At 33.6% G+C, this 15,866-nt stretch overlaps 1 protein-coding gene across 2 annotated transcripts in view; it reads right to left on the reverse strand.

Moving 5' to 3' along the window:
• Positions 1 to 4,076: 4,076 nt before the first annotated feature.
• Positions 4,077 to 15,866, reverse strand: part of LOC110459692 (dyslexia-associated protein KIAA0319-like protein) — a 50,618-nt gene continuing 38,828 nt past the window's right edge. For both annotated transcript variants that reach the window (XM_021512063.1, XM_021512062.1), the window contains exons 24-28: positions 14,740 to 14,888; positions 13,790 to 13,912; positions 13,326 to 13,422; positions 9,079 to 9,173; positions 4,077 to 5,903 (exon numbers count right to left, since the gene is read on the reverse strand). In XM_021512063.1, the coding sequence (XP_021367738.1) occupies positions 5,749 to 5,903; positions 9,079 to 9,173; positions 13,326 to 13,422; positions 13,790 to 13,912; positions 14,740 to 14,888 (619 nt within the window). In that variant the 3' untranslated portion in view covers positions 4,077 to 5,748. The remainder of the gene's footprint in view (positions 5,904 to 9,078; positions 9,174 to 13,325; positions 13,423 to 13,789; positions 13,913 to 14,739; positions 14,889 to 15,866) is intronic.

Below are 15,866 nucleotides of genomic sequence, written 5' to 3' on the forward strand. Positions count from 1 at the left end.
AAGTGCCAACTTCACGAAATGTAATTTCGTCTCAACCATAGTTTCCTGTAAACTGAAACCACCTGTCCTTTCTACAACCTGCAGCTTCATTGATAGTGGAATAGATCAAACCAACAAAGACTGAATGGAAAAAATGGAATTCCAAAATCGGCAAAAGATAATCATAGTTACCTTATCCATTATATATTCATTTGTCCCCTCACAGTTAAAACTAATGTTTACAGGTTAGTTATCAGTATACCCCTTGCATATAGGATCAAGTTAACAAATAATACCAGTTTTCTTATAAAAATGTTACGGGTAATTACAACCCTTGGGTTTATTGCAGGTAAAATACGGTAAATGATACAAGTTATAGTGAAAACAAAACAAAATTAACCAACATACCATGTCAGTTACTAACCTTAACAGAAACAGACTCCAAAAATAACAATACAAACATATACTGAGAGTCAGGCTATATGTTGACAAGCCATTTGGAAATTTGTTTTCATATGACAGAATAGAAAAAAATTGCACATTTAAGAGTTGAATTTTAGCTGATGGAAGGTGACTGCCCTTCACCTTTAAAGAAACATGTCAACATACTTATTACACATTTTAACCATATGTCTATATTACATATATATAACATACAAACAAACACATAAACATGTATATAATAACCTTGAGCACATTATGTAAACAGTTTTACTTTCAGTTTACATGTATTTAACACCAACCATTTGTAGAATTACATTTCAACATAAAATAAAATTTCTTGACCATTTGCCCCCTTTAATATGTACTACATTGTATATAGGAGTTTGTCTATTATATCCAACTTCACACAACTCTCACACTTAAGGAATGAGTCTGGTAATCCCCTAAACCTCCCCACCCCTTTTTAGTACAATATAGGAATGTAATGGTTAAACATCGGAATCACTATGTTTGAAATTAAAAACACTTTCTTATATAATTCCTTGCTTTCCAAAATCACGATAACTGTTAAAGTAAAAAGCTTGTGAATGGCTGTATACCAGATTATTTCACGTTATTTGTTTTTTGGCCATTTTCTTGGGTATAGGTATTTTAATGAATACGATAACAAATAAATATAACTGAGAAACTCTACAGACTCGACAATCTCAAAACTGCAAATTGGTAACCTTTTTGATTTGAATTTTTCCAAATTAAGTACACTGCACCAAAATCCTAGTCTCAGATCTGTACAGAACTAAATTGCTTCTTTCTGAGAAATTGAATAATAAATAATCCATGTAGTTCAATACAGGCATATAATCTAATTTTTGGTGTACATTTTGGTCCAGGATCACAGTTAATTCAGTCTCTTATACACCACATATATACACATATGTAATAATGAAAATCATGTTTAGATCTCAGATATGTGAATTATTATGCAGTTGTTAGCGTTAGAGGCTGCCCTTGGTGTTATCTACGCATCTCAATTTCTACTTTGAATCTCATTTTTTTTCCCCAATATATAATTATGTACATTAATTACATGTGTGTTTTGGTGGACTGGTATATCTTGTATCCTTCTTCAGTTGTTATGGGGCTTAGTATAGTATATATATAGTTATAATCAAAAGGTTGACTTTTATTTTGACAAGCATTATTCAATTATAGCCTTTGGCTGAGGTCGATACCTGGATTTATCGAGCCGAGAAAAGGTATATTTTTTTTATAAGAATATATCTTTTCTTGGGTCGATAAATCCAGGTATTGATCTAAGTTAAAGACTATAATTGTTTTATTATTTACAAAACAGTAATATAAGCAATATGAGAAAAAAAAACACAACAAAAAAGCTTCGGAAGTGGGACGGTGTATTGTTTGGAGACACGTCATAATTCTATTTTTAGAAACACCTAGTCCTTCAACAAAAAATCATGCGCTCCAAGTCAATATCGGTTTTTTATCGGTGGACACGTGATGCATTCCTGGCCAATCACTTGTCGGGAATAATATGAAAAAATAATAAATGTAAATATTGAATACACAGAATATTGATATTGACTGATTAACATGCAGTATAACCTATTGCAATGTTGAGAGCTGTGACACATGCTTACTGCATACTCTTGTCTTCATCAAAACCATACTTTGTTCCACGACATCTACAATCTCCTGGGGTTTGTTATAAAAATTATTTACTCTGTGTAAATAGATTGGTAACTTTTTCTATAAGTAAAATTGACGGGGGGAGGGGGAATGTAACAGGTATGAGGTAAAGATATACATGTACCAACAATACATTCAATCTATTACCAACAATACATTCAATCTATTCCCATAAACATCTTAAATGTATATTAACAGGATATCCATAAAACACTTACTCTCTTAGAGACACACTGCTACCTTCTTCAGAAACAAAATGGAATAGTTTAATGTGACGATTCAAGAATATATTTCAAATCTTTCTTTCAGTTGACATAAAGACTTTCTATGTTGGGGAAGGAGAAAAAATTCAGAAGAGCTTGTAAATCTTGAATGTCTGCAATATTTTGGCGAGAAGAAGGAAGAAGAAATATCTAATTGGTCTGATGATTTCCTACACACAGATCATACAAGTACTGTGAACATAGATAGTATTACACATACACAACTTACTATGGATTTCTATACATTAACTGAATGTATTTTAAAATATTATATTTCACAAAATAAATAACTCGTACAGTATATATATAATTCTGTATGTACAGGTGAACTTTATAAGACAATAGAAGACAATAGTTATAACAGTATAGATACATTGGATGGAATGGTTTGTAGAATGAGATGACTACAACATGGTCACCATATCTGTTAACTACTGCTGTACCAGAGTGTGACATATAATGTAATCGTCACTGAACTATCTTACTGTGAACTTCACCTCCATTTCAAAAGAGTTCTGAAGTAGGGACTCTGTAAATGACTCAATAACATACAGTAGGGCTGTCACATTATATCAGAAAACAGGTAAATCGCAATACACGGGTATATCTTATAGAACCACAATACAGAGATGAAATATTGCTGTATCACAATAATTTTTCAAAAGCATGTTTTTATGTATCTGCTTGGTGTTTTAACTTTGCAAATTACTACAAGTTCTAACAGATATGTAAATATACATAAATCAGGCTTTAAATGGTTCAAATTATATTGACAAGGCTTTGTGTCTGGTCAGGAAAAATACAGGAAAAAAACAGACTGAAAAATTACGAGGTTTTGTAGCCATTGACATGGATTTTCAACCTGACAATTAAAGCAATCTGTCTTCCAACAGGTAGCATTATTTGGAACTTGTAATGTTAATTGATGCCTCAAACCAATTGTACAAACTCACTGTACGAACACTGATTCCTACATTATAAAAGTATTCACTAACATGTTGATAATGATGCTGATGCAATATCTTACACTTTGACAACTCTGTATTATTAGACAATGGTAACTTAATATAGTTAAAGGAGGAGCACTCTAATTTAAATAACATGTTCTGTGCAAGAAAGCATATAATGTTAAATGAACTTTCAGATAAAAAAAATAATCTTTTGTGTGATTTAACCAAAATGCAAACATCTGACTTTTATAGAAATACATAATATTCCTTTTGCTATCTTAGGTTACTGACAACAGGCTTTTATTGATAGGATTGATTGTAAAGGATTCCTGTCGCACTGCACTGTGTTTTTCCCTGTATGCATTAACCTCCCCTTAACATCCGTTTGAATATGTAACTGTAGAACAGTGGGGCTAGGACACATCTGTTGACCAGGTAGCACAATCGGTTAGCAATGGTATATCAATTTGAAGTCCAGGGTTAGAATCCCAGTCTAGCACTAGTATTTATTTTTACACTCAAAATATTGTTGCTTACATTCTGTTTATTATCTTCTTTATTATTTCTCGTGGAAGTCCCACAAGGTAGGGTGTTCTTTTGAGAAATGATTTATCAAAGCTATTCTGTCTTTTCGTATTGCAGAGTTATCTGCTCTTATGAGCAGGTATTGATTGCTACGTCATTAGTTTGTGTGAGAAAATTACGTCGTTTTCTCAAAAAATGATGACGTTACTCTCACAAACAAATGATGAACATTCAATACCTGCTATCAAGAGCAGATAACTCTGCAATACGTAAAGATGGAATAGTCATGCCAGAAATACAGTTGTGGAGAGTTCGTTACAGTTTCAGGCAGTGGTACAGGTGTCCTTAAACAGACGGTATTATGACTAATTTTTGTTGTCTGAACTTCACTGAATTTGAATATTACATAGTTTAGGAATTCTGGGGGGATTTTTTTTTTTTTTTGATATATAATCAAAATGGAGAAATGCTCACCCAGGAACAAGTAATTGAAGAGAAAGGTTAGCTTCAGTATGTCATAGTCAGAATGAAAAGGGATTTCTACAGTAATATATATGTATTGTTCTGAAAATGCAAGTCAGTCAAGTTAACAGTCTAGATGGTGTTGTAAGCATCTTCTTCTATGTTAAATAGTACCATTATTACATAACTGTTCTAAGGACAATTGTTAACCAGGATCAGTAATGAACAAGGATTTCTTATCGAACAGATTTGTATATTGTCCTAATATGGGCAAGTACTGTAACATCTATAAACCTGACCAGGATTTCTAGGTTAAGCAATTCTAAGTGAGTGAATTTAAAATCATGTACATGACTGTATGTGCTCAACATGATCACAATTCGTTACATATATGATACCATAGTTTATATTATATATCTCTGTACCTACATTACAATTTTCGTAATTTTAGTTTTGTATAATAAAAAATTCTGCAAAGAAACTAATAACCTTATTTACTCATGTATAATGAGTAGGTAAAAATAGAGGAAGGTAGCGTATTTATTCTAATAAATGCTTCCTGCTGAAGAAATGTTCCAGTCCCCAGCATATACAGCAATATATGAAGCCTGGATATATTCCCCAGCATATACAGCAATATATGAAGCCTGGATATATTCTATCAGAATAGATATGGTATTTTGTATTATAAACAACCCTTTGATATGCATCATTAGCACAACACATTACAGGGTTGTCGAATCATTGAACTTTGCCCTCTGTTTCCATGGAGATCGGTAAATGATACATGGACATATATCCCAACATCAGAAAGAATTTGCCATCCAACACCATGTGTTGTCCTGGTGTGATGAACATGAACTTTTACCTTGATACCGATATCCCGCTTTGTACACAACAATCTTAAATATATAATGTAATACCTGACCTCTTTGAGTTTCATGACAATTGATAATAGCTGATGGATGGATTGAATATACATGACATATGAAGAGATCAGGCAATCCAGGAGTCCCACTTGTGTAAAACATCATAAAGTGATGGAAAATCTCCATTGTTATGGTACACGAAAATCTCATATCCTTGCAAATTACATAACAAAATGTTTGAGAATAATGTCGTTCTGGAATCTAAGTCCCAGGTTCTGTTGAATCCTGGAATGAGATCAACTGTCCAGCATTTCCTGTTGGTGTAAATGATGATTCACTGTGTCCAAGGAAATTCTTTGTGTCTGAAGGTAAGCCTCACTTTGGAATCATGGAATGTCAGGTTTGACTCGGAGATTGTTTTGCAGATATGGGAATGGTAGTACATTACTTGTGAGATTTTCTCAACACTTTAAAGATTGGAAGATTGTCCTGAACACGCAGAACACATTGCATTTTAACGATGATTAAATAATTATTCACTGCAATGTTTCAGGTTTTTAATTTGGTTTTTAAATGTTGTTTAGTAATACCATTTAGTGGTTTCTGCACAAAACCGTTCGTCTTTTTATGGTTCACAAATAAAGTTTCCTCATCGCTAGAAAAGTCTGACTCAGATATCATTACGCTGCTGTTTTGTATTTTTCCTGAAAGAAAAAACAGAAAAAAGTTCAAACGGCACATATTCATAAACCCATTATCATGCGTAAACTCAGACTCTGTGCTCTAGATAAACAGGTAGCTCAATTGAGAAAGTGTTTTATTTATTGAATTTATTCTTTACTCATGCACTGATAAATGTTTTGTTAAAGTTGTTTTAATGGCCAACATTTTGAAAAAAAAAACACACTTTGTTTTATAAGATAACAGGCAGTCAATATACACAAGTAAAAATATATTTATATATCATAGAATCAAACATTCTGTTCTTTCTTATTTACATAAATCAAATTGTCAATCAGTCTTCATATGATTACAAATCAATATACCAGAATAGATAATCTTGTTCTTTACTGTACATAATGAAACGTTTCTGGTATTTTATATTGCCATTTTGTCAGATCACAAGTGTCATATTGGGAACATCTGGTGTTTTGCTATTGTAACAAACTTTTTCAAGAAGGAAACCTTGGGTGAAAGTTTAGACAGAATACAAGGTTTAAAGGCATTTGCTGAAATGGGAAGATTACACTTATCAAAAACACGTACAGCTCTGATCAACTTACTCAAATGACCAATATTCAAGAGATTTCAAGATATTAAAGTTTCAAGACAGTTTCATGACTTGATAGAAGGCCTGTACACACATTTTCTTTTTGACACAATGTACTTTTGAACTTGTCTCAACATTTCACAACTGGTCTTAATACATTTCTTACCATTTGAATGAGTGAGCATTTTACATTGTTTATCCTATACCATACAAAGGAATGAATTGTTTTCAGTCTTTCACATTGAAACAAATCTGCGAACCAATGGAACATGTATACACACCGTGTTATATAGATCACCAGTAGGGTGTAGATCTATATTATATAGATCACCAGTAGGGTGTAGGTCTAACCTTATCCCTTTAAGAAAAACATCAGTAATGTATGTATGGGAACTGAAATTAACATCATTCAATTATCGTTACATTGATTCTGCCTATACAATGCTATACTGTATGTAAAATGCCTGAAGATGATTGAAATACAGCTGGGTTCTTAAGAATATGAAAAGATCAATCTGGGTGTGTCAATCTGTCTGTGGAAAGAAAGAATTCATAGAGGGCTACTGGTATAAAACCAGGCTGATAAAACCCCTGTAGCCATGTCATTTCGGTACATGCTAGCACAAGCTGTATTCACTAGACTAGAGTTTAAGAGATATAGATACTGTATTACAGCTTTTAATTCACATGGTTAATTTTGTGCCTTTTTCAAGAAATCAATATTCATGAAGAGTTGACTTCATAGAAAAAAGGTCAACCCGAAATTTTGTACATTTGATAAATTTAATGTGACTATATACCTACAGTAGTTTTGTGTTATTCATGTTAAGGTTACATCCAGCTGTGGAATTTTAAAACGATGAAACATTTTAATGTGCCCTTATTGAGGTTTTAACAGTATCTGTGATAATTATAAAAAAACATGTATGGAATACAATTTTAATTGTCTGTAACCTTGAATTCAACAAGTTAACAAAGCAAACTGTATGTTGTATTCTATATTGATTGTTTTATTGTGTTTGTCTAAAGTCTCAAATCAGATCTCACAATAATTATAACCAATGGCCATGGAACTGGAAAATGTTGCTGTATTGTTGAAAGCATGGTCAAATCCTTCTGTGAAAAATGTGATAACAACACTGCCGCAAAAATTACCCAGTTTCCAGTAAACCTACCTCTTCATGGAGAAAAACCAACATAAATCACCTCAAAGTTTTAAAGAGACAAGGGTATTTTGTAAAATTGTTAGTACAACTTACCAGACAGAGTGTACCTCTAGAGAAGGGAGATAACTCACATAATCTGTACCTGTTGACATGCTTTATATCCCACACAACTAAATACTCACCTTCCAAATTTGTTTGCTCCGAATAAAGCAACTGTAGATACAAATTTATGATGATTAAAGGTCTGTTAATGATCTCATGCCTTTGACCTGCTGTAAAATTAGCCCAGTACTCACCTCGTATTTCCAAATTTTAAACCTTTTTGTGGTCTGTATATAGGAACTAAAATAGTGGGAAATTTATATAAAAAATCCATCATTTCCTTTTAAAAAAGTTCTTGGAATGTACACTACTTCTAGGAAGCAGTCTTTGCTTTATATGTAGGTGTTGTGCATTTGTAAATTCATGATTAATGGTATGGAAATAAATCAAGTCAAGTTAGCTTTGTCAAACTATACATCAAAAGACGATGGTGATGGAATATTCTCAACGGAAAATTCTCATAAGTGTTTTTTCTGTCTCAATGAAACTGAATAACACCATGAAGATTTCTAATAAGTGCATTCATTCAAATAATTTCCATGAGGACTATGGTTTGAAAAAGGATATGACACGAAAATAGACAAAAGCATAAAAGAAATGATTGCAAATGATAATCGCAGTAGTGAATAAAAATAAGCTTGTACCAAAAGATCAATTACTTAAGGATCCATGTCCCACTACCCTGCCGTTTTTTCCTATATACAGTACCCTCCCCTTAAGTTCTGTTTGGATATAACTGGTGCACATTTGGGCTTGTACACTTCCTTTCTTCAGGTAGCTCGATCGGTTTCAGCTCAATCAGTTTTCAGCTCAATCGATTTCAGCTCAATCGGTTTCAGCTCAATTGGTTTCAGATCAATCGGTTTCAGTTCAATCGGTTTCAGTGGTAGAATAACAATCTCAAGTCCAGGGTTTAAATACCGGTCTGGCCCCACAGAATATGTTACACTCATAACACATTTGTTAATGATATATTTTATATCATTTCCATTATGTTTCCATAAAAGTCTCACAAAGTGTACTTTTCTTTTCTTATTTTTTTGTATAGCTATAATCATGCCAGAAAACAAGTTTTGAATGCCTAGTTTCATATTTTGGCAGTGGTACAGGGATCCTTAAATATTTTAATAATCTGGAACACAAGTATATAATACCGTCAACCAAAAGTTGGCAAGCATAAACAAGCTAGGCTCCATAGTTGGTTATATCGGCTACATCAATAGTTAATTGCAGTCCCTCTGACTGATGATGAATGCATGTTATATCAGCAGCAGGATAGTTGTGGACACACCAAGCTCAGGCCTTTACACCTGTATAAGCTGTGTAGTTTGGTTGACTCACCTTTAGGTAACAGTTCCACCTCGTCTTTATAATCCACCTCCTGCAGCAGTGAGTATCTATGTCTCTTCTTATTTGTCCTCCATTTACATTTACACCTGTAAAATCATCGATACATGTACTGGACAGAACTAATGAGGCTCACATAGCAGGTTACTAACAGCAGAGATAAACACTAACACACCTGTAAAATCATCGATACATGTACTCGACAGAACTAATGAGGCTCCCATAGCAGGTTACTAACAGCAGAGATAACCACTAACACACTTATTTTATCTCTATAGCAGTACTTGTTTTATCTCCTCTATGGCAGTACTTATTTTTTTATCTCTATAGCAATACTTATTTCATCTTCTCTATAGCAGTACTTGTTTTATCTCCTCTATATCAGTACTTATTTTTTCATCTCCTATAGCAGTACTTATTTTATCTCTATAGCAATACTTATTTCATCTTCTCTATAGCAGTACTTGTTTTATCTCCTCTATGGCAGTACTTATTTTTTCATCTCCTATAGCAGTACTTATTATATCTCCTCTATGGCAGTACTTATTTTTTTATCTCTATAGCAGTACTTATTTTATCTCTGTAGTAGTACTTATTTTATCTCATCTATAGCAATACTTATTTCATCTTCTCTATAGCAGTACTTATTTTTTTATCTCTATAGCAGTACTTATTATATCTCCTCTATGGCAGTACTTATTTTTTTATCTCTATAGCAATACTTATTTCATCTCCTCTAGTACTTATTTTATCTCATCTATAGCAATACTTATTTCATCTTCTCTATAGCAGTACTTGTTTTATCTCCTCTATATCAGTACTTATTTTTTTTATTTCTATAGCAATACTTATTTCATCTTCTCTATAGCAGTACTTATTTTATCTCGTCTATAGCAGTACTTGTTTTATCTCCTCTATGGCAGTACTTATTTTTTTTATTTCTATAGCAGTGCCTTCTTTTTTTTTTATCTCGATAGCAGTACTTATTTTCTCTCCTCTATAGCAGTACTTGTTTTATCTCCTCTATATCAGTACTTATTTTTTCATCTCCTATAGCAGAACTTATTTTATCTCCTCGATAGCAGTACTTATTATATCTCCTCTATGGCAGTACTTATTTTTTCATCTCTATAGAAGTACTTATTTTATCTCTATAGCAATACTTATTTCATCTTCTCTATAGCAGTACTTGTTTTATCTCCTCTATAGGAGTACTTATTTTTTCATCTCTATAGCAGTACTTATTATATCTCCTCTATGGCAGTACTTATTTTTTCATCTCTATAGAAGTACTTATTTTATCTCTATAGCAATACTTATTTCATCTCCCATTTACATTTACACCTGTAAAATCATCAATACGTGTACTGGACAGAACTAATGAGGCTCCCATAGCAGGTTACTAACAGCAGAGACAAACACCAACACACCTGTAAAATCAACGATACATGTACTGGCCAGAACTAATAAGGCTCACATATAGCAGCTTACTTACAGCAGAGATAAACGCTAACACACCTGTAAAATCATCAATACGTGTACTGGACAGAACTAATGTGGCTCACATATAGCAGCTTACTAACAGCAGAGATAACCACTAACACAGCTGTAAAATCATCGATACATGTACTCGACAGAACTAATGAGACTCACAAAGCAGATTACTAACAGCAGAGATACACACTAACACACCTGTAAAATCATCAATACATGTACTGGACAGAACTAATGAGGCTCACAAAGCAGCATGCTAACAGCAGAGATAAACACTAACACACTTATTTTATCTCTGTAGCAGTACTTATTTTATCTCCTCTATAGCAGTACTTATTTTATCTCCTCTATGGCAGTACTTATTTTTTCATCTCTATAGAAGTACTTATTTTATCTCCTCTATAGCAGTACTTATTTTATCTCCTCTATGTCAGTACTTATTTTTTTTATTTCTATAGCAGTACCTTTTTTTTTTTTTTCTCGATAGCAGTACTTTTTTTATCTCTATAGCAGTACTTGTTTTATCTATATAGTAGTACTTATTTTTTTATCTCTATAGCTGTACTTATTTTTTTATCTCTATAGTAGTACTTATTTTTTTATCTCTATAGCAGTACTTATTTTTGTATCTCTATAGTAGTACTTATTTTTTTATCTCTATAGCAGTACTTATTTTATCTCGATAGCAGTACTTATTTTATCTCTATAGCAGTACATATTTTATCTCTATAGCAGTACTTATTTTATCTCTATAGTAGTACTTATTTTTTTATCTCTATAGCAGTACTTATTTTATCTCCTCTATGTCAGTACTTATTTTTTTTATTTCTATAGCAGTACCTTTTTTTTTTATCTCGATAGCAGTACTTATTTTATCTCTATAGCAGTACTTGTTTTATCTCCTCTATAGCAGTACTTTTTTTATCTCCTCTATAGCAGTACTTATTTTATCCCCTCTATAGCAATACTTATTTCATCTTCTCTATAGCAGTACTTATTCTATCTCCTCTATAGGAGTACTTATTTTTTCATCTCTCTAGCAGTACTTATTTTATCTCCTCTATAGCAGTACTTATTATATCTCCTCTATGGCAGTACTTATTTTTTCATCTCTATAGAAGTACTTATTTTATCTCCTCTTTAGCAGTACTTATTTTATCTCCTCTATAGCAATACTTATTTCATCTCCTCTAGTACTTATTTTATCTCCTCTATAGCAGTACTTATTATATCTCCTCTATGGCAGTACTTATTTTTTCATCTCTATTGAAGTACTTATTTTATCTCCTCTATAGCAGTACTTATTTCATCTCCTCTATAGCAGTACTTATTTTATCTCCTCTGTAGCAATACTTATTTCATCTTCTCTATAGCAGTACTTATTCTATCTCCTCTATAGGAGTACTTATTTTTTCATCTCTCTAGCAGTACTTATTTTATCTCCTCTATAGCAGTACTTATTTTTTCATCTCTATAACAGTACTTATTTTATCTCCTCTATAGCAGTACTTATTATATCTCCTCTATAGCAGTACTTATTTTATCTCCTCTATATCAGTGCTTATTTTTTCATCTCTATAGCAGTACTTATTTTATCTCCTCTATATCAGTGCTTATTTTTTCATCTCTATAGCAGTACTTATTTTATCTCCTCTATGTCAGTACTTATTTTTTTTATTTCTATAGCAGTACCTTCTTTTTTTTTTATCTCGATAGCAGTACTTATTTTATCTCTATAGCAGTACATATTTTATCTCTATAGCAGTACTTATTTTATCTCTATAGCAGTACATATTTTATCTCTATAGCAGTACTTATTTTATCTCTATAGCAGTACATATTTTATCTCTATAGCAGTACTTATTTTATCTCTATAGCAGTACATATTTTATCTCTATAGCAGTACTTATTTTATCTCTATAGCAGTACTTGTTTTATCTCTATAGTAGTACTTATTTTTTTATCTCTATAGCTGTACTTATTTTTTTATCTCTATAGTAGTACTTATTTTTTTATCTCTATAGCAGTACTTATTTTTTCATCTCTATTGCAGTGCATATTTATCTCTATAGCAGTACATATTTTATCTCTATAGCAGTACTTATTTTATCTCTATAGCAGTACATATTTTATCTCTATAGCAGTACTTATTTTATCTCTATAGCAGTACTTATTTTTTCATCTCTATAGCAGTACATATTTATCCCTATAGCAGTACTTATTTTATCTCTATAGCAGTACTTATTTTATCTCCCCTACAGACCATTACTTCTAATGTTAGGTGCTGAAAGTGTATTTCTACAGAAATCTTGGACAAGTTACACTGACGCAGGACTACCATATATACCCTGTTTAACTAGTTCTGTGAACTACCAATCACTGAAAGTTGGTGTCTAATCCTGAACAGACTTGTGAGGGTCACATGACATCTTACTAACAAACACGGTGGTTTGGGTGACAGGGTGGATAGTTTGGTCCTAGGCTCAGTATTAACCAAAACAAGGACATAGAGCCCCATCAATCAATTGATCAAAGCTAATACTAAAAGACTAAGGAGGGCAACATGACAGTTGTCTAACAGTTTTAAAAGGAAAACAAAAACCACAAATTTGCATTTGCCTTCGTTTCTTTAGAAGCATGCAATTTTATACTCTTTATCATACTTTTCTTCGTAAGCAGGCTTTTTAAAATTTATCATTCTGATTTTTCCCCCTTGAAAAAGCTGACTCTTCAAAATGTACACTTACCTGCGTTTTTTACAGAAGCAGATGATGCCCCACACCATAGCAGCCTGACTCACGACAATCATGAATGTGATTATCACAACATACAGCACACTCCAATCTAAGGGAGACAACACATCCTCATCAAGTCAGGATTTCAATGTTTTTGTTCAAATCACGTGTCATTTACCAGTGACAACTTATATGAGGGGAGGGGGACAGGATCAAAGATTGTTTTTTGAACAAAATATGACTTTTAAAATTAAATGCACTAAACAAGACAGTTGAGTGCTTTTTTTTACCAAACATTAAATGTCTTGAAAGTATACTTGATCAATGATAAGAATAAACAGACAGTTCTGATTGGAAGAGATATTTTTCTTTATTTTTTTCGAAGTTTATACAGGTAGATTTTAGCCAAATATAGAAATGTCTTTTATATAACACTAACCACAAGATTTTATTATATCATATATATATATACTTACTGCAGTTACTCTCGCCATCAAAAAAATACGAAACGAACAGGTCCTGCATCCAAAAGGCATCACACACACACTTTCTTGTTTTAATATCACAATGGCCATGGTTTGAACAGTTATTCTGACAAACTGTAAATAAAAGATACAAGAATCAATATACAGGTAATACAGCATAGAGACAGGGACCAAGACATACACTACAGGCATGGCATAGAGTCAAAGTGTGGCATAGAGTCAAAGTGTGGCAAAGTGTGGCATAGAGTCAAAGTGTGGCATAGAGTCAAAGTGTAGCATAGAGTCAAAGTGTGGCATAGAGTCAAAGTGTGGCATAGAGTCAAAGTGTGGCATAGAGGAAGGAACGGGCCTCATAATTTTATCTGTTTTTTTTGGGGGGAAACAAAATTTATAGTATCTATCCCATATAAAACAGAATCTATATAGCCCTTTTGCTGGACGAATTTCTGTATCAACTAGAAAATGTCTGAAATGCATTGGTATATAAACGCCCCAGCTCTCATGCAGTGACATTTTAGACAAATTTTCATATATGGTAATGAGGTATTCTTGTACTTGACTTTTGTAATTTTTTATCACAATCCATTCAGAAATGAAATCGTGAAAATGATGACAGCGAATTGAGACAGAATACATTGTGATGGGACACTGAAGTATAAGCACAGAATGCAAAGTGATGGGACACTGAAGTATAAGCACAGAATGCAAAGTGATGGGACACTGAAGTATAAGCACAGAATGCAAAGTGATGGGACACTGAAGTATAAGCACAGAATGCAAAGTGATGGGACACTGAAGTATAAGCACAGAATGCAAAGTGATGGGACACTGAAGTATAAGCACAGAATGCAACAAATCATCAATCTGAAAACAGTGTTGAGTTGACAATTGACATGAATTTGATCTGTTGTGTTTCCAATAGTGCTCTTCCCTGGACTTACCCTCAGTGTCAATGGCCAAAACACGGAAGTTGAGGAGATGTGACCCTGAATCTTTTATTTTCTTTTTTAGCACCTTTAATGTATCAATCCCGCTCCGGAATGACCGGTAATCCTTCCCAACTGTAAGGGCATAAAATGTCACCTTCACCCTGCACACAGAAAGTTGTACAAGAATTATCACATGTGACATTGAATACATCAAAAAGGATATATGTGTTTAGCACAGGACACTTATTACACATGATGAAATTAATGAGTTACGTTACCAAAAACATTGAAAACTACAACTGATAAATTGAAGTATAACAGAAAACAATACAAAACACTGAAATTTTCTATTTGCTTTAAATTCAATACATGTAAGTTATACATAGATTGTCCCACCAATACATGTAAGTTATACATAGATTGCCCCACCAATACATGCAAGTTATACATAGATTGCCCCACAAACACAGAGGCATCAACGTGTGATTTTATTTAATTACTATATCAAGCTGCTTGTTAGGGGGCCCCTAAAGCAGTGTGTATACTCACGCACCCTGACTTCTATCACCTCCCCCTCCCCCTAAAGCAGTGTGTATACTCACGCTTCCTGACTTCTGTCACCTCCCCCTAAAGTAGTGTGTATACTCACGCACCCTGACTTCTATAACCTCCCCCTCCCCCTAAAGCAGTGTGTATACTCACGCGTCCTGACTTCTGTCACCTCCCCCTAAAGTAGTGTGTATACTCACGCACCCTGACTTCTATCACCTCCCCCTCCCCCTAAAGCAGTGTGTATACTCACGCGTCCTGAATTCTGTCAACTCCCCCTAAAGCAGTGTGTATACTCACGCGTCCTGACTTCTATCAACTCACCCTCCCTCTTAAGTTGTGTGTATACTCACGCGCCCTGACTTCTATCACCTCCCCCTCCCCCTAAAGCAGTGTGTATACTCACACACCCAGACTTCTATCACCTCCCCCTTAAGTAGTGTGTATACTCACGCGCCCAGACTTCTGTCACCTCCCCCTCCCCCTAAAGCAGTGTGTATACTCACGCACCCAGACTTCTGTCACCTCCCCCTCCCCCAAAAGCAGTGTGTATACTCACGCACCCAGACTTCTGTCACCTCCCCCTCCCC

Source organism: Mizuhopecten yessoensis, unplaced genomic scaffold, assembly GCF_002113885.1.
Source record: "Mizuhopecten yessoensis strain PY_sf001 unplaced genomic scaffold, ASM211388v2 scaffold10185, whole genome shotgun sequence".
NCBI lineage: Eukaryota > Metazoa > Mollusca > Bivalvia > Pectinida > Pectinidae > Mizuhopecten > Mizuhopecten yessoensis.